The sequence below is a fragment of the Chionomys nivalis genome, chromosome 2, assembly GCF_950005125.1.
Source record: "Chionomys nivalis chromosome 2, mChiNiv1.1, whole genome shotgun sequence".
NCBI lineage: Eukaryota > Metazoa > Chordata > Mammalia > Rodentia > Cricetidae > Chionomys > Chionomys nivalis.
This window is the reverse complement of record NC_080087.1, coordinates 131,178,596-131,196,578: the sequence shown is the minus strand read 5'-3', so window position 1 is coordinate 131,196,578 and position 17,983 is coordinate 131,178,596. Positions and strand designations below refer to the sequence as shown.

Below are 17,983 nucleotides of genomic sequence, written 5' to 3'. Positions count from 1 at the left end.
TGGAGGCCTCTTTTAAGGAAACGGATTTTTCTGTTTGTTTGTTTGTATTTTGTACTAAGACAGTGGGTAGCCAAATGCTCTTTAAAAAGGTAATAACAAAATAAAGTAAGAATAAAAAAGAAGATAAGGTCCAGGTTGTACCTCTAGCAGGTCTGGAACTCACTGATCAGTCTGACCTCAGACTTGTACTGTCCTACTTCCTCCATCTCCCAAGTGCTGGGGCTATACAGGTGCACCACCATACCATGCTCGTCTTGTGATGATGTTACAGCGAGCATAGTTTGTTTTTGAGGCCATACATTGGTTATTTAGCAAGCAAATTTGATCTAATACAGAATAAAAGTCATATAATTATTAAAATTAAGGAAACTGATTGTGAACATTATTTTATTTTAATACTTCATGTACTTTTTCAGGTTAAATTTATTAAGAATTTTACTCATAGCTAATTCTGTAATACACTGTTTTTCTGTGTTGTAGCAAGTTTTAGAACGAATCAGTCGAATGACCCAAGGTGATTTAGTGGTGTCCATGGACCAGCTGCTCACTAAACCACACCTGGGCACTTGCCACAAATTTTATATGCAGATATTTCAGTTACCTAATGGTGAGTCATTTTAAACATACATTCACTTAGCTTGGGGAATCTCAAGAAATGAATCAACTCTTAGTTAAATATAGTATTGTTTACTCAGGAAGTATTAATATCTGTTAGCATTGGTAGAGAGAGAGTGATTCAGTGTGGTCTTATTCCTGTAAGGATTTTCTTTTTTGTTGGTAATAAATTTTCTCTGGTCCTCTGAATTTTCACCTAAGTCTCTTAATTTTGTTTATTTGTAGAACAAACCAAAACACTGATGTTTTTTGAAGGCTGTCCACAGCACCTAGGATGTACAATCAAGCTCAGAGGAGGCTCCGATTATGAGCTGGCTCGAGTTAAGGAAATCCTAATATTTATGATCTGTGTAGCTTATCATTCTCAACTAGAAATCTCCTTTCTCATGGATGAGTTTGCTATGCCTCCAACTTTAATGCAAAGCCCTTCATTCCATTCTCTGTCTGAGGGCCGAGGGGAAGAAGGCGTGCCTCAGGAGCAGTACAGTGGCAGCTCCCTTCCCCAGGACCCAGAGTGCCCTCCTGACTCCCTGTCTTCTGATGACAGCACGTTGTTGGAATCAAGGATTACACTTGAGAAGGGCGAGCAGGACAGTAAAAGTGTTCCCCAGGCGGTTGCCTCTGTGAAACATCAAGATTATTCTGCACCCGCTTGCCCAGCAGGTATTCCCTGTGCTCTCTTTGCGTTGGTACCTGAATCCTTGTTGCCTCTCCATATGGATCAACAGGATGCTATAGGAAATGAAGAGCCAGAGACATCGCAGCAAACAGACGAACACCAGGATCCCAGAAGCCAAATAAGAGCCTTTAGAGACCCCCTACAGGATGACACCGGGATGTACATTACTGAGGAAGTCACCTCCTCTGAAGATAAACGAAAGACATACTCTTTGACATTTAAACAAGAATTAAAAGACGTGATCCTCTGTATCTCTCCAGTTATTACATTCCGGGAACCTTTCCTTTTAACTGAAAAGGGGATGAGGTGCTCAACTCGAGATTATTTTCCAGAGCAGATTTACTGGTCTCCTCTCCTCAACAAGGAGGTGAAGGAAATGGCGCTCAGGAGGAAGAAACAGCTGCTCAGGGATCTCTCTGGACTTCAGGGCATGAATGGCAGTGTTCAGGCCAAGTCTATTCAAGTCTTACCCTCACATGAGCTAGTGAGCACCAGGATCGCCGAGCATCTCGGTGATAGCCAGAGCTTGGGCAGAATGCTGGCTGATTATCGAGCTAGAGGAGGAAGAATTCAGTCAAAACATTTGGACCCTTTTGTCCATTCAAAAGATGCATCATCCACTTCAGGATGTAAATCGGGAAACAAAACTGAGAGTGATGAAGAGAAGGGGTTGGTTCCAAGCGATGCCTTATGGGCGACAAAGGTAAGATGCAAGATTAAAAAAATCACTATGACAGATTGCATAGGTTTATTAAATGTTTACTCTTCTGCTTATTTTTCTTCTTGAGTTGGATGGCATTTATGTATAAAGTATAAAAGTGGATTCATAAGGGAACGAAACTGGGATTTTGGATTTTAGTATGCGCTTGTAGTAAAGTAGGAAGGACCTAAGTTAAGGGAAAGTGGGCAATTGCTTGAAGTTTATATCTGTATTGCTTATATGTGGTGTGATGTAGCTCTTGACTTTTTTCAGTATTTTAAGATAGGTCTTTAGTTTCAATTTTTGTTGTTGTTGCTATGGTCAAATACCTGAAAAAAAAAAAGGCAAAATATGGAAGAGTTTATTTAGCTTTTAATTCTAGGTTACAGTCCATTATAAGGGGAAGTCAAGGGAGCAGGAAGAAGCAATTTATGATACCACAGTCAAGAACAAAGAGAAATAAATGCATATATGCTGCTTGCTTGTTTGTGTTCAGTTCTGTTCTCCATTCCTAACAGTTCCAGATCTTTTGCTAGGGAATGGTGCCACCTACAGTGTACTTGGTCTCCCCACATTTTAACTTAACAGTCACTCAGATGTGCCCATATTCCAACCCAGTATATACCTAGTTGATTTTAAATTGTATCAAGATGGCAATTAAGCTAGCCTTCACAGGTCTCATTATGTGGTCCTGGTTGACTCTAAGTTCACAATCGTCTTGCCTGTACCACCTTATGATAGAATTATACCTCTGTACCACCACAACTAGCTCTATTGTTTGATTATAGTCTTGTGAGAGATGGAAATTTGTTATTGAAAATGGACCTGTTTTAATAAAGTGCATTTAATAGTAAAAAGTTTATATTGTCATTTAACTTTGACAGTAATCTTTTTTGTTTAATTAGAAATGAAAGTTATTTAAAGAAGATTTACTTGTGGATGGATACATTACTAGTAGTGAAACTAATAAAAAGACATCTAGTTTCACTGATAGTCAAGAAAGTGCTAAATGTTTTTTGAGACTCATGAAAAGAACCGTGGTTAGTGAGAGTCAAGAAATTTTGAATGCTTTGTCTAAGTGTACAAATGTCTAGAAGTGATAAGGAGGTTTCTCTCACTTTAAATGTACATTTCTCACCCTTGACTCAGGATTCTGCCTTCTCTATTGCAAAACTAATTAAATACATCTGTGTAGGATGCTTGCTTGTTGTAAGAATAAATGTACAAAGGTGTTTGTTGAAGGACTACATCCATTTTTTTTTTTGTAGCAAAACATTCTGTTTTGCAGATGTGGCAAATACCTGACATTAAACAGTTTAAGAGGGTTTATTTTAGCTCATGATTTCATAGGTTTCAGTCCATCCTCCGTGGCACCATTATTCGCGGTAGTTAGCTGGCACAGCAGACAGTAAGCAGAGAGAAATAGGAGGGCCTAAGATGAGATACAGTCTTCAAAGAGACACCTCCAGTGACCTATTTCCTTCATGGAGGCCTCACCTTTTAGTTTCTAGAATGTCCAACGTAGCTCCCCAGCTGAGGGACACACCTTAAATACAGGATTCTTGGACAGGGGGCATCAATCATACGTATTCAACCCATACCAGATTTTTTTTTTTCCCCTGAGACAGGGTTTCTCTGTGCAGCAGGCCTAGCTGTCCTAGAACTAGCTCTGTAGATTGAGTTCTGGCCTCAAACTCACAGAGGTCTGCCTGCCTCTGCCTCCCGATTGCTGGGATTAAAGGCATTTGCTGCCGCCACCCAGCTAGAGGGTGGGTTTTGAATATTTTTTTAAATGCAACTTTAAAGTTTTATTACTTATTAGAATAAAACACTGATGGTTATATTTTAGCATGTATCTCCCAAAAGCAAGTTATAGTAATATATTTTGTAGCCTATCTCATCTTAATGAAAACAAAATCACCTGTGTATATTTGTGTGCGTATGTACATGTGCGATTGTGCATGTATGTAAATGCAATTAACGTGAATAAAGAAAAAGTGATTTTCCTTTTGGTGTTTGTTTGAATTAGGATTTCTCACTGCCTAGGCTGGCCTCAAACTCAAGATCCAGCTGATGAAGATATTAAATTCTTGATCCTCTTGACTCTGCCTCCTAAGTGCTGGGATTTCCATGTGCTGCCATGCTGGTCTGAGTAGCTTTATAAACTTTAGTTTGAGAGGTGGGGGGCATCCAAGAAGGAGGAACTTTACATTATGTAACTCTACTACTTGATTTTAACAGAGAACAGGTGTGTTTAAAAACAGGAGCAAGCACAGGTTAAAAAAAAAATACCTTAGAATTAGGTTTCTAGACACCACCAATTGATGCCATAGCCATCCACTTTAATAATGTTCCATAGGAATATATTTTAGTTAATTTGCTCTTCCAAAATATACAATTTTGAAAAAAACTGGAGTGTTTATGTTAAGAAACAAGCTTCTTAGTCGTCGCCCACTTTCAAGCACAGTGCTGGGATTTACCCAGGGCTTCACCAGTGGTACATTTCCAGCCCAGTTATTTTATGCTTTCACGTTTACTTTGGAGTTTTGAAATTGTCTTTGGTCAAAACCCGGCTTTTTAAGTCTTCCCAGGTGGCTTTGTTGACAGAATGGAATGTGATACAGGTCAGTGACCTGATAGCCACTGTGTTCCCACTCAGGTGCTCACCTGTCCTTGTCCTGCAGGTGGACTGCCTGAATCCTGCCAACCACCAGAGGCTCTGTGTCCTCTTCAGCAGCTCCTCGGCCCAGTCCAGCAATGCTCCCAGCGCATGTGTCAGCCCTTGGTACGATGCTTCTCCCTGCCCTATTGCTACATGAAAAATAATTCCTGCTATTGGGTACACGGCACATAGATGGTCACATACCATACAGAAGAATGTTACACTTGAGTGTGAAATTTGTTCATGGGTAAAATATAGTACCCTAAACAAGAGTGAAGATAGTCTGAGAGAGAAAAAGAAATTTTTACATTACAAAGGTTACAAAGTTGACCTGCAAAAACTGGTTTATAAAAGCTAAAAGCTACATTTTGATTATATCATGTGCAGTTTAGGTGAGTTTTCATGTTGAATAATTTTTATAAAAGCAGTCAGTCTTTTATCTTAGTGTTTGTAGTTTTGTTACTGAGCTATACTACATACTGGCATTTTTTCTTAGTACATTCTTCTTGGGAACATCTAAGTATATTTATAGAGACAAATATATTTTATAATGTAATATTTCCAGTGATGGTCACAAAAACCTTACATCTCTATCTTAGGGTTTGTTTGTTTGTTTTGTTGCTGGGTTAAAAAACTCTCTGTTAAAAGCAACACGAAGGAGAAAGGGTTTATTTGGCTCCCGTCCATCATGGCAGGGAAAGTCACAGCAGCTGCAGCTTAAAGTAACTGATCACATGAGGTCATCATTCAGAAGAGAACAAAGAAGGCGTGGCTGCGGGTGCTCTGCTCCACTCCCCTTCTCCTGTGGTACAGGCAGGGACTGTGCCGCCACACTGGGTCTTCCCACAGCAGTTAACACGGCAGGAGAAGCTTGCTTGTGTCATCTCTTCCACTCCCCGTGTGCACATATACAGCTTTGTGTGTGGGTGGTGGTGGTGGTGGTGGGGTTGGTAGCACTTATTTTCTTGAAACGTGTAGTTCCAGGGCAGCTTTAAGCCTGGCTTTCTGAAAGCCCATAGAATTTTTCTCAGAATTTAATGGACTCCTTCAGTAATTCTAGAAGAGGATACTGGTTTCAACAAGCACACATTCAAAGTCTAATTTTGGGCAGTTGTGAGTTCAGTTCAGTTCGGAGCCGGCTCGTTATTAAGAGTGAGAGCTGCTGCTCTCTACACTCAGTGAAGACAGGGACTAGAGGGCAGATGGGCACCCACCCACTCCCACCCCCAGTGTTGCTGGGGAGTGAAACTGTGACAGATGATTTGATCTCTTCCTCATAAATTAGTTTTATTCAATTTGTTTTTATGGTTTATGTGCTCATTAAATGATTTCTTAAGATATTAACGGGTTGGGAGTGGAAAAGATGCTATGGTGTGGCTAATCTACACTTGTTTGACAGGGTGAAGTAAAACCTGTTCTGTAGCAACAACATATATGATTGCTTTATTACTTCACTATAAGCATATAATAATTAGAATATGGTGGTCTTGGTGGTAATGTTGACATATTTCTAAGAAATGATCTTTTCTTTTAGGATTGTAACAATGGAATTTTATGGAAAGAATGATCTTACACTGGGAATATTTTTAGAAAGATACTGTTTCAGGTAAAAGCTTATTTCTTCTTTATCATTTATTATGCTTTGCTCTTTTCTTTCCCTCCCTCCCTCCCTCCCTCTCTCCCTCCCTCCCTCCCTCCCTCCCTCCCTCCCTCCCTCCCTCCCTCCCTCCCTCCCTCCCTCCCTTCCTCTTTCCTTTCTTTTTCCCTTTCTCCTTCCCCTTCCCTTCTTTTCTTTTCTTTTCTTTTCTTTTCTTTTCTTTTCTTTTCTTTTCTTTTCTTTTCTCTTTTCTTTTCTTTTCTTTTCTTTTCTTTTCTTTTCTTTTCTTTTCTTTTCTTTTCTTTTCTTTTCTTTTCTTTTCTTTTCTTTTCTGTTGACAGAGCCCTCTTTATAGCCCTGGCTGTCCTGGAACTCACTATGTAGACTTCGCTGGCCTCAAACTCAGCGATCTGCCTCCCATGTGCTGGGATTAATTATTATGCATTTTTGAAGCCCATAATTTCATGTTAAAACATGGGAGTTGAATGTGAAGGACTGTTGATGGTCCTCACCTTTACACCACATGTCAGAGCGTATCTTACAATGATTCAACGGGGAGTGCTTAGTGCTTGTTTCCTCTATTTCTTGTATATTTCAGAGGAGCTGTCCAGCTCCTCTGCCACGCCGAGACTTGTTTGGTGTGTCTACTTTTACAGTGATTCAAATGAAAAACAGGGAAGACTTAGGACCAGCTTGACATCAGTTTATGATTCACTGCTGTCACCAGTTAAGTTACTAAGCATGGGACGAGTAATTTAATGTTACCAACTTCTTCCACAGAAGTATAGTCCTTAAAAATGTCTGGGTTTTACTGTTGTTTGAAACTGGGCATTAGAAGGTGTTTGACAAATGGACAGATGACAAATGCTTTATGTTTAAGACAGAATGTTCAGCTGCAGCTCAGGGCGCATGTGTCCTGTTCAGATTGTCCACTGTTGGTCATTACTCTAGAGGTGGCGTGTCACTTGCTTGGTCATGGCTCTGATTATTCAGTACTTGGTGTATGTGATCCTCTGTTTCATGCTTAATGTGAGAAGGATTCTCTTGTTTATCACAGGTCGTCTTACCAATGTCCTAGCATGTTCTGTGATACCCCTATGGTGCATCACATTCGACGCTTTGTTCACGGTCAAGGCTGTGTGCAGATAATCCTGAAGGAGCTGGATTCTCCAGTGCCTGGATATCAACATACAATTCTCACATATTCCTGGTGCAGAATCTGCAAACAAGTATGTGCTGCTGCTGAAATATTTCTTTCTATTTGTGAGGTGCTTTGGGGCATAGATAATCAATAGTATTTTGAGCTTTGTTATTTGTCATGATCTTATTTATATAACCTTCTTTTGCTATATGTTTAACCTAATACTTTAGAAAACTTTACTTAAAGAATGTCATTAGCCGGGCAGTGATGGTGCACGCCTTTAATCCTGGAACTTGGGAGGCAGGGGCAGGCGGATCTTTGAGTTTGAGGCCAGCCTGGTCTACAGATCTAGTCCCAGGACAGCCAGGGATACACAAACCCTGTCTTGAAAAACCATATATATATATAGTCATTAAGTAATGATTTATGTATACCTTTTTCTAGTATAATATATTGAAATTATATTTTGAAAATATTCAATTATTTTTGTTAATTTAGCTGATACTTAATCCCATCTGTGTTCTAGGTACTTTGTTGCATTTTAGGCATAGAAAGAGAATGAATGCAAATTGCTTGTAAAGAAGGAGACAGACTTATAAAGCAGAAATGATAGTATTTTAGGCTATTTTCCTAGCAAATCTGAGCTATAGTAACATCTCTTCTAAAAACATGTAGATGAGGCTTTGTTGACAGTGACCTGTATAGACTTTTGTATAATATTAGAAAATGACATGGAATCATATTTAATTTCTTTGAACTATCTTTTCAATCTCTGAGGGAATTATTTGATATCAGTATTGTGATTTTTGTTGTTTGTTTTTTATTAAATTGATTCAATTTTTAGAGAAGTGGCATAGGTTTAGGTTTAAGGTTTATTTAATTTTATTTGTATATGTGTGTGCCCAACTGTACGTATGTGTACTCTGTGTGAAAGTACCTGAGTATGCTAATGACTTTAGATCCCTGGAACTGTACTTACAGGTGGTTGTTTGTTACCTAATGTGGGAATTGAACTGGGGTTCTCTGCAAGGGCTGCAAGTGTTCTTAATTGCTGAGGTATCTTTCCAGCCGTAGTCTTATGGGTTTTTTGGTGTGTTTGTTGTTTTCCTTTACTTTTATTTTACATGCATTCATATTTGCCTGAATGTATGTTTGTGTACCGTGTATATGCATATTTTCCAAGAAGATCAGAAACTGTAGTTAAAATGGTTGTGAGACACTGGGGGTTCAAACCCAGACTCTGTGGAAAAGCAGCCTGTCCTCTTAACTGCCGAGCCATCTCCAGTTCCTATAACATTTTAAACATATACTTTTCACTCATATTACAGCATATATGTATCAAAATTGCCTTCATTATTATCTTGATGTATTTTTCAGTGTGCTTGGAAAGCTTTATGAGGATTGTAGATAAATAGCAGTGTGTCTGTTAGTATAGCACTTGAGGATGGTGACAGTAGTGTTCTTCGTGTGCTGGGAGCATATCAGCCTGCGGTGATTCATAGTAATTATCAAGTCTTCCGTACTTTCTTGTGTGTGTTAGTGGAGATCAGGCTAGGCAAGTGCTTTATTTACCATTAAACTAGGTCCTAGCGTCATTCTCATACCATAGACCTTTAGGTCCTCGTCCAAAATGCTGGTAGATCAGTGGTTCTTACCTCTAATACAATTTCTCATATTGTGGTGACTTCCAGCCATGAAATGATTTTTGTCACCACTTAAAAATATAACAGTTTGCTACTGTTGTGAATTGTAATGTAAATATCTGTGCTTTCCAGTGGTCTTAGGCAACCCTTGTGAAAGGGTTATTTGACCCTCAAGGAGGTTGTGACCAACAGGTTGAGAAACACTGTTGTAGATTGATTGTTGAATTAAGTCAATAGTTAAATTTTAGTCTTGTTTTTCATGCTTTGGTTTATGCATTTAAGATTTTTTTTTAAGTTTTATGGGGTTATGCTAGAAAGGAAAAGAGTTTTTGTTAACATATACACAAAAGAAAAACTTCTAGTACAAGAAAAATTTAATGTTAAATTTTGTAAGCCACAGTAATAGAAAAAGTGGGCAAAGGTCATGACAAAGCAATTAATACAAATGGTCAGTTAAATATGCAAATGAATTTATTTATTAACTAGTTGAAGCATAAATGAAGCCAGATATAAATGAAACAAGTAAAATGCATTAAAAAACATTTCAGAGATGAATAATTCATAGGATTGGTAGGAAAGTGAGGGAATTAGTATTCTTGGTTACTGTTGTTTAAAATGTGTAAATGAATATACCTGATTTGACAGAAAAAACCATTGCCCTTTGATCCGTCATTGCCCACCCTTACTGATTTATTCTAAAGGAACAAATACGGACTGGAGAGATGGCTCAGTGGTTAAGAGCACTGACTGCTCTTCCAGAGATCCTGAGTTCAATTCCCAGCAACCACATGGTGGCTTACAGCCATCTATGATGAGATCTGGCACCCCATTCTGGCATGTGGACACACATGGAGGGAATGCCATATGCATAATAATTAATCTAAAAAAAGGGCTGGAGAGATGGCTCAGTGGTTAAGAACACCTCCTGCTCTTCCAAAGGTCCTGAGTTCAATTCCCAGCAACCACATGGTGGCTCACAACCATCTGTAATGAGAGCTGGTGCCCTCTTCTGGCCTGTAGGCAGAGTACTGAGAATACTGTATTGTAGGGGAGACCCAGCCAATCACCTTGCTAGCAGGGGGAGGGGTCCCCCGAGGATATTTTTTACTTATAAAGATTGCGGGCGTGCTCCCAGCTGCCCCTTCTGCTTTCCTGTTCTCCGCGGGAACCTCTGGTTCTGTAAGTCTATTTCCCCATTAAAGCTGTATATATTTTTACAATCTGTCTGCATTCTTTTACGCCGCGACACCTGATGCCCAACTCAGTCGGTAGAGCATGAGACTCTTAATCTCAGGGTTGTGGGTTCGTGCCCCACGTTGGGCGCCAGGTGTCGCGGCGTAAAAGAATGCAGACAGATTGTAAAAATATATACAGCTTTAATGGGGAAATAGACTTACAGAACCAGAGGTTCCCGCGGAGAACAGGAAAGCAGAAGGGGTGGCTGGGAGCACGCTGCAATCTTTATAAGCAAAAAATATCCTCGGGGGACCCTGCCCCCTGCTAGCAAGGTGATTGGCTGGGTCTCCCCTACAACTGTATACATAATCAATAAATCTTAAAAAAAAAAAGGAACAAATACATCTCTTTTGAGTGTGTTTGCAAGAATGTTCAGCAGAACATCATGCAAATAAGGGAGATCTGTCTATCTCAGATGCCTGTTAGTGACAGTGTGAGACCTACCCCATGGGCATCTAAAGGTTGTAAAGAAAGTAAAGAGTCTACTGGCAAATTGATGGTGTGTGAGGGGTTATTAGAGCTATCCTCCTTACCCTCCCAGTGTCGTTGGGAGGGCTGCTTGTTTGTCCCTGCTGCCCAGCTAGCTTAGCCCCAAAATAACCACACAGAAACTATGTTCATTAAATCACTGCTTGGCCTATTAGCTCTAACATCTTATTGGCTAACTCCTACACCTTGATTTAGCCCATATTTATTAATCTATGTTTTGCCACGTGGCAGTGGCTTACCAGGAAAGATTTAGCATGTCTGATTCTGGCGGCTCCATGGTGTCTCTCTCTTCTGCTTTCTTCTTCCAGAATTCAGTTCTCTCTTCTCTGCCTACCTAAGTTCTGGCCTATCAGGCCAAGGCAGTTTCTTTATTCATTAACCAATACAAGCAACACATAGAAAGAAGGACCTCCTACACCATCCCAGCTCAAATCCATTTTGAATATTTTGTTTTTTTCCCAATTTTTCTCCCTTAGTTAGAATATGTTGTTTGTCTTGGAAAATAGAAAGTACATCTTTCAATAAACGAGATTTTCAGCATGTAATTTATTAGGTGTTTTCCTTTCTGAACTCCAGGTAACACCAGTTGTTGCTCTTTCAAATGAATCTTGGTCTATGTCATTTGCAAAGTACCTTGAACTTCGGTTTTATGGGCATCAGTACACACGCAGAGCCAATGCTGAGCCGTGTGGTCACTCTATCCACCATGATTATCACCAGTATTTCTCTTATAACCAGATGGTGGCATCCTTCAGGTAAGAAGGCAGAGAGATCTTGTATATTATGACCTGCTGTTTTCTTACTTACATAGCTCTCTGTTCACATTTTACTGCCAAGTACTTCCTCCTTCGTTCTTGGTTTATTACTTTTTTGCTGTAGTGCTCTGATAAAAATATCTTAGATATTTGCATTTTGTTTATTACCCACGTCTTATTCTAGAGTTAGGAGGGCAGAAATTTTGGTGCTATATTCTTGGTACTTAGAACAGTATTTCACACACAATATATTCACGAAATATTTATTAATTAGAATGTATTTCCTTTTTAAAGCAGGGTCTTTTAACCATAAACGTAGGGTGTAGGGTGGATGCAGCATTTCTTAGTCAGTACCTCAGGTTGGAAGGACAAGAAGACTCAGGAAGAACCCTAAGAGCTGGAAAGTTTACAGTAAAATTATTGCTGTTTTTGTAGCAGATGACCCTCAGAGGAATAATAATAATGGCATCACAGTGCAAGGATAAAAAAAATCCTCTCAGTATTGGGGAAGAGATCTCTGGTGGTTGAAAGTTACTTTTATTTATTTATTTTTTTTGTCTTTATGAAACTTGATTTTATAGAAAACTTTATTTTTCTCTTATGCTCATTTGAATATATATATGCCCTATATAAATTATTAAAATATTTTTTATTTTCTCCTTTTACTATTTTTTTTTCCTCAGTTATTCTCCTATTCGGCTTCTTGAAGTGTGTGTTCCACTACCAAAAATATTCATTAAACGTCAAGCCCCACTGAAAGTGTCCCTTCTCCAGGACCTCAAGGACTTTTTCCAGAAGTAGGTTTCATTGTCTTTGGTCATCCATGTTTGCTTTATCATGTTTGTAGCCCATTGCTAATTTAGTTGTCAGGTTTACCCATATATGTAGTGTGTGCTCAGTGTAAAAAGAAAAAGTTCAAGTAATATAGGAAAACCTCTTTAAAACATAAGTGACAACTTAAAATTTTGAAGTAAATCCTTTGAGGCTTTGTTGCTTTGCTTTGCAAAATTTCCGTGTGATTATTGATAAGGTAGCTTGTTTTATTGATAGTTTTATATAAAATACCTTTTCTTCTAATTTCTATGAAGTGGTTTGATTTTTAACTCCTCTAACATGGTACCCTCCCCATTTTTAGAGTTTCACAGGTATACCAAGCTGTTGATGAAAGACTTGCATCCTTGAAAACAGATACATTTAGCAAAACAAGAGAGGAAAAAATGGAAGATATTTTTGCACAAAAAGAGGTAATTTGTTTCTTTTATAGAAAATACTGAAGTTGCTGACTTGCTGGAAATCCCTTTGTCTCTGTGGTGTCTCAGCTTATTGAACTTGAATTTATTGCTTTCCAGATGGAGGAGGGTGAGTTCAAGAACTGGACTGAGAAGATGCAAGCAAGGCTTATGTCCTCCTCTGTGGATACCCCTCAGCAGCTGCGGTCCATCTTTGAGTCACTCATAGCCAAGAAGCAGAGTCTCTGTGAGGTGCTGCAAGCGTGGAACAGCAGGTAAGGCTTTGTCGGGGCCTTCTTGACACTGCTACCAAATTTCTTCTGCCATGATATTTCAAAATTTGTTTTCTGGTTCTGGAGATTAAGTCCAAGGCCTTACATTTGCTAGGCAATACCCTACTACTTAGCTAAATTCCCAGTGACAATATTTTAAATTTAAAGCTCTATTAATTATAGATTTTTTTTGTTATAAAGATTTTTTGACTTTTGTTTTCTTCATCCTTTAAAACATATTGCAGCCTTTACATAGTTTGTTAAGATAAAAACAAACAAAAGGAAACAGCCCTCTTTGCTGTTTAAACTATGTGTGCTACTGAGTGAGATTGATTGGATCATTGTCCCATGAAACATCATTGGCTATCATAAGAATTCAGTAGTGGCTCCATACACCTTTAAAGTTCGTTTCAAGAGAAAGTTTGTAAGTATAAACTGGAAACAAAACCATGTCCTTTCTGCCTGTGACTGTAGGTTGCAGGACCTTTTCCAGCAGGAAAAAGGTAGGAAGAGGCCTTCGGTTCCTCCCAGTCCTGGAAGACTGAGACAAAGTGAAGAAAGCAAGGTAATAATAAAGTGTAGCTTTGTCTTTACTGTTTCATTGATAAACACATAGTTAGTTCCATTTCTAACACTTTAGGAGTGGTAGTTTAATGCATAAAGGTTTTTGTCATGTTGGTGTATTTCCAGGGAAATATGATCTGAATTACTTTTATATATTAACCCCAATTAAAATGATGTATGATAATTAATTTATTTGAAGTATTTGTCAAAAGGTTATTGTCCCTGATTCACCATTGAGGATATTACAGAGGAAACTTGTAGGTTCTCAGCGTATATAATAGAGTTCTAATTTTTCATTTTCCTTTCTTTTAAAAATATTATTTGTTTACTTTTATGTGCATAAGTGTTTTGTCTACATGTCTGTATATGCACTCATAGGTATCTAGAGCCCACAGAGCAAGAAGAGGGTGTCAGATCCCATGGAATTGGAGTTACAGGTGACTGTGAGCTATCATGTGGGTGCTGCTAAGCAAACTTAGGTCTTTTGGAAGAACAGCAGGTGCCCTTAACTGTTAAGCCTTCTCTCAAGCCCTAGGGCACTTTTCTTACTGTGTAGTTTTGGGTGTTTGATTTCTGTGCTTGAATGAGAAGTTCTTAGGCCTGGATCACTCGCTTCCCAGCTGATTGCTTTCTTTTGCTGAAAACAAACTTAGTGTTCAAAAATGCGGACTTAACGGTTTCATAGTGGTGTATATGACTGGGTTCTTTATTCAAAATCCCACGGAGCTAAAATTAAGGGCTTGGCCAGGGTTTCTCTCATTTTTGAGGGTCAGCATGTTCTTCCAAGCTCCTTTAGGTTGTTGACAGGACTTGGTTCCTATAGTGACCAATCTTCTGTTGGTGGCTGTTGATGCTTACATTCTCTGCCCGGCAATCTCTTCCATCTTCTAAGCCCTCCATGCTGGTCCAGCTCCTCTTGAGCTTCAGATCACTTTGTTTATCTCTGACTTTTACACAGCTTTAAGATTTTTGTACTTAATGCACTTGTATCTGGATTTCTCTTAGTTTTGTGGTCAGTTGACTTGGCACCATTATATTTGCGAAATTCGTTCACAGCAATACTTAGACTTCTGTTTGTTAGAGTAATTGGAATAAGGGTGTATGCACCAGAGGCTAAACATTTTTGCGACCTTTAGAACTCTGCCTGTCATGCTGCTCAGATATCACAGGAAATGATGCTAGTGTAATGGCCTTGTATCCTGACATCACAGGGTTTTGAGGACGGGGGAGGTTCATTTCATGTCACCAGACTGTTGTAGAGAAATGTCATGGAATGACGGCTCCACATACTGCAAATCATTTTAGAAGATTGAATGGTTATTTCTTCTTGTCTGTTAAGCAACTATTTAATAATCGTATTTCCTCTTAATATTTAGATAAGAATAACAGTTGGAATGATGGCTCAGTAGTTAAGAGCACTGGCTGCTCTTCCAGAGGGCCTGGGTTCAATTCCCAACACCCACATGACAGCTCACAGCTGTCTGTAACTCTAGTTTACATAAAGGTGAACATAAAAATGTATCTAGTGCACATAAAAATAAATAAAATGTATCTAGTGCACATAAAAGTAAATAAAAATCCTTAAAAAAGAAAGAAATACACTATCACCCATGAAGTGATCTGCTTTTGGAAAGTTGAAAATTGACTTGAAATTCTGTTACACTGCCTTTTGGCAAATGGTTTTGAGTACCTAATTTTCTTTACGTGTTTTTCTAGCTTATATGGCATTCACTTGTGAACAACAGCCATAGTTACTGTCTCATAAAAACATTTGCCTGCTTAAAAAGATACTGATAGAAAACACCTGGACCCAAAAGGATTTAGTGACTATAAAAAGATTGTAGAAAAGTGAAAAGCAGGCAGAGTTTAGTGATGGAGTAGGTGATGGTGGTGGGGCATGTTATTTAAATGACACAGAAAATCTCTCTGCCATGGTAGCCACTACTGACATGAAATGACTTATAAGGGCTTGTAGTCCTGCTCATGTTGTCCATGGGTAATGGGACATAAACGGTTCAGTAGATGGCTTTTAAGAGAGGAGTGGGCTTACTAGACTACCTAGTGTTCCTAGATGTGTCCATGCCAAGGTGTGAGCTACTATTTAGAGCAATATTCTCAAAGTCATGGGTCCATGTCTGCAAGATATAGAATCTAGCTGTCTTCTAGTTAGCCAGACATCTAAGGTAGTTCTGAAAATGTAAAACAGTGACATTTCTTTATTAGTTGTTTTTTTTTCTTTTTTTTAAATTTTGGAAAATAGCTTTATTCTGATTCAACTAGCTTTTATATTTATGTTTCTATGTAATGGTGTTATTTCTAAGTGAACCAATAAATGCATACTTAGGAATGTACTCAGACTTAATTAATTAAAATGTCACTGGATTTTTATTCTACTGCATGAACTGGCTTTATGGGAGCCTAGTCTGTTTGGATGCTCACCTTCCTAGACCTGGATGGAGGGGGGAGGACCTTGGACTTCTCACAGGGCAGGGAACCCTGACTGCTCTTAGGACTGGAGAGGAAGGGGGAGGGAAGTAGGGGAAGGGGAAGGGAAAAGGGAGGTGGGGAGGAGGCGGAAATTTTTAATAAAAAAAAAAATAAATGGCAAGAGCCACTTTAAATTATTAAGACGTAATATTTTAGTGGAAACATGTCTTGAGTTCAAAAATTTCAAGATTCACTAGGTTAGACTACTTTTAAAGTGTGTGTGTTTTTTTTAAATGTATCCTTAAAAATAGCATATTTATTTCTCTTCAGATAAGTGCAATGGACACATCTCCAAGGAATATTTCTCCAGGACTTCACAATGGAGAAAAAGGTTGGTCTTTATTTTTAGTCTGGTGACCTCTTGCTCTTGCATTTAAAGAGATTTTACTCTGTAAGTTGCTTTTAACTGCTAATGTGAGCATTATTTTCTAATACATGTGTCCATAGTAATTTTCCTCCTTATAGAACACTTAAAATTCTTACTGGTCTGAGAGTGTCATACAGTGTGTTATAAGAACATATATTAGGATGTAGAAATGCATACAATGGTAGTAAGGGCTGCCAGTAGAAGAAAAAGAATAAAACCAGGCATAGAGTTTCTTTTTTGCTTATGCTGGTCAGGCAGCCTCCTTATTCTGTTATTAGGGTTTGTCTTGGCATGGTAAATTTATATTTTATGTTCTCAAATTGTTTTCTAAAATTTTTATTCTTCAGTAACTTAGTGTCATTTTGGAAACTGTAGGGAAATTTACATAGATTGTTTGTTGAATAGAACTTAATGTTTTTTTACATTTTTCTGTAATAATTATAACTTTTTTTCTCCGTCAGAATAAACATCTAAGTTTCCCCACAGTGCTGTTAATTCCCTTCTCTGTGAAGCCAGATCATATGTAGGCAGATAATGTAGCATAAAGGAAAGGGTATTGTGTGAGGTAGAGGTCAGGAGGCATTTATAGTTTTGTCACCAAGATTTGATTGTGGCCAAATCATATAATCTTCCTGGATTTTTATTTCAATTTTTATGGCATAAGTTGCGTGACCTAGATAATTTTCAAAAAGGTAAAATTCCACATTTTAAGAAGTAGAAATATGATTTGGCATTTAAAAAACTGTTATCAGGTGAAATGGACATCTTATCTTAACTGACTCATCTAAGATTATGTTTCTCTAGAGGATCGCTTCTTGGCAACCCTGTCCAGCCAGAGCTCCACGAGCTCTACCCATCTCCAGCTGCCAACTCCTCCTGAGGCCCTGGCTGAGCAGCTAATGGGAGGGCCCTCCGACCTCGACACAGCTAGTGGCTCTGAAGGTAAGGTTCCGGCCACTGTTTACCCTCTTTCATTGAATCTAAGACTGAGATGATTCCTTGTTTCATACGTGTCTCTGAAAAAGAAAACCATGGCTAATTCTTTGATATAGTGCTTCTTATCCTTTAGAATTGTTTATGTTTGTTTAAAGTTCTTTTTTAAGGGGCCGGAGAGATGGCTCATTGGTTAGGAGTATCTGCTGCTCTTCCAGAGGACCCTGGGCTCAATTCTCAACACCCACATGGCAGCTCACAACTCTTTATAATTCCAGTTCCAGGGAATTTGACTCCCTCTTCTGACACCTCCTTGGATACCAGTCAAACACGTGGTGCACATATACACATGCAGGCAAAACACTCATACACATAAAGAAATAATTTTTAAAGTACCTTTTTAAATACAGTCTTTCATGATATCCCTTCCTCCATTAGCTGAACTGACATGCATCGCCGTGTGTATGGAAATGTCCTAGTAAAACAGTATTACTCATTGTTCTCTACCTTTTGGGGACATCTTTTTTTAAGGTGTGTAAAGTGTATTATTATTACTTTGTAAGGTGAAGGAAAATTTTGCCTTTTCTTTCCAACAGACATTTACATTATAACAA

General features: G+C 38.6%; 1 protein-coding gene across 8 annotated transcripts in view; it reads left to right on the top strand.

The window, feature by feature from the left end:
* The window catches only part of Pikfyve (phosphoinositide kinase, FYVE-type zinc finger containing), an 85,018-nt gene that overhangs the window by 48,237 nt on the left and 18,798 nt on the right, over positions 1-17,983 (top strand). For all 8 annotated transcript variants that reach the window (XM_057755573.1, XM_057755590.1, XM_057755624.1 and 5 more), the window contains 12 exons: positions 481-607; positions 841-1,997; positions 4,679-4,779; positions 6,191-6,262; positions 7,311-7,482; positions 11,339-11,517; positions 12,201-12,314; positions 12,653-12,761; positions 12,867-13,021; positions 13,493-13,583; positions 16,340-16,400; positions 17,241-17,378. In XM_057755573.1, the coding sequence (XP_057611556.1) occupies positions 481-607; positions 841-1,997; positions 4,679-4,779; positions 6,191-6,262; positions 7,311-7,482; positions 11,339-11,517; positions 12,201-12,314; positions 12,653-12,761; positions 12,867-13,021; positions 13,493-13,583; positions 16,340-16,400; positions 17,241-17,378 (2,476 nt within the window). The remainder of the gene's footprint in view (positions 1-480; positions 608-840; positions 1,998-4,678; positions 4,780-6,190; positions 6,263-7,310; positions 7,483-11,338; positions 11,518-12,200; positions 12,315-12,652; positions 12,762-12,866; positions 13,022-13,492; positions 13,584-16,339; positions 16,401-17,240; positions 17,379-17,983) is intronic.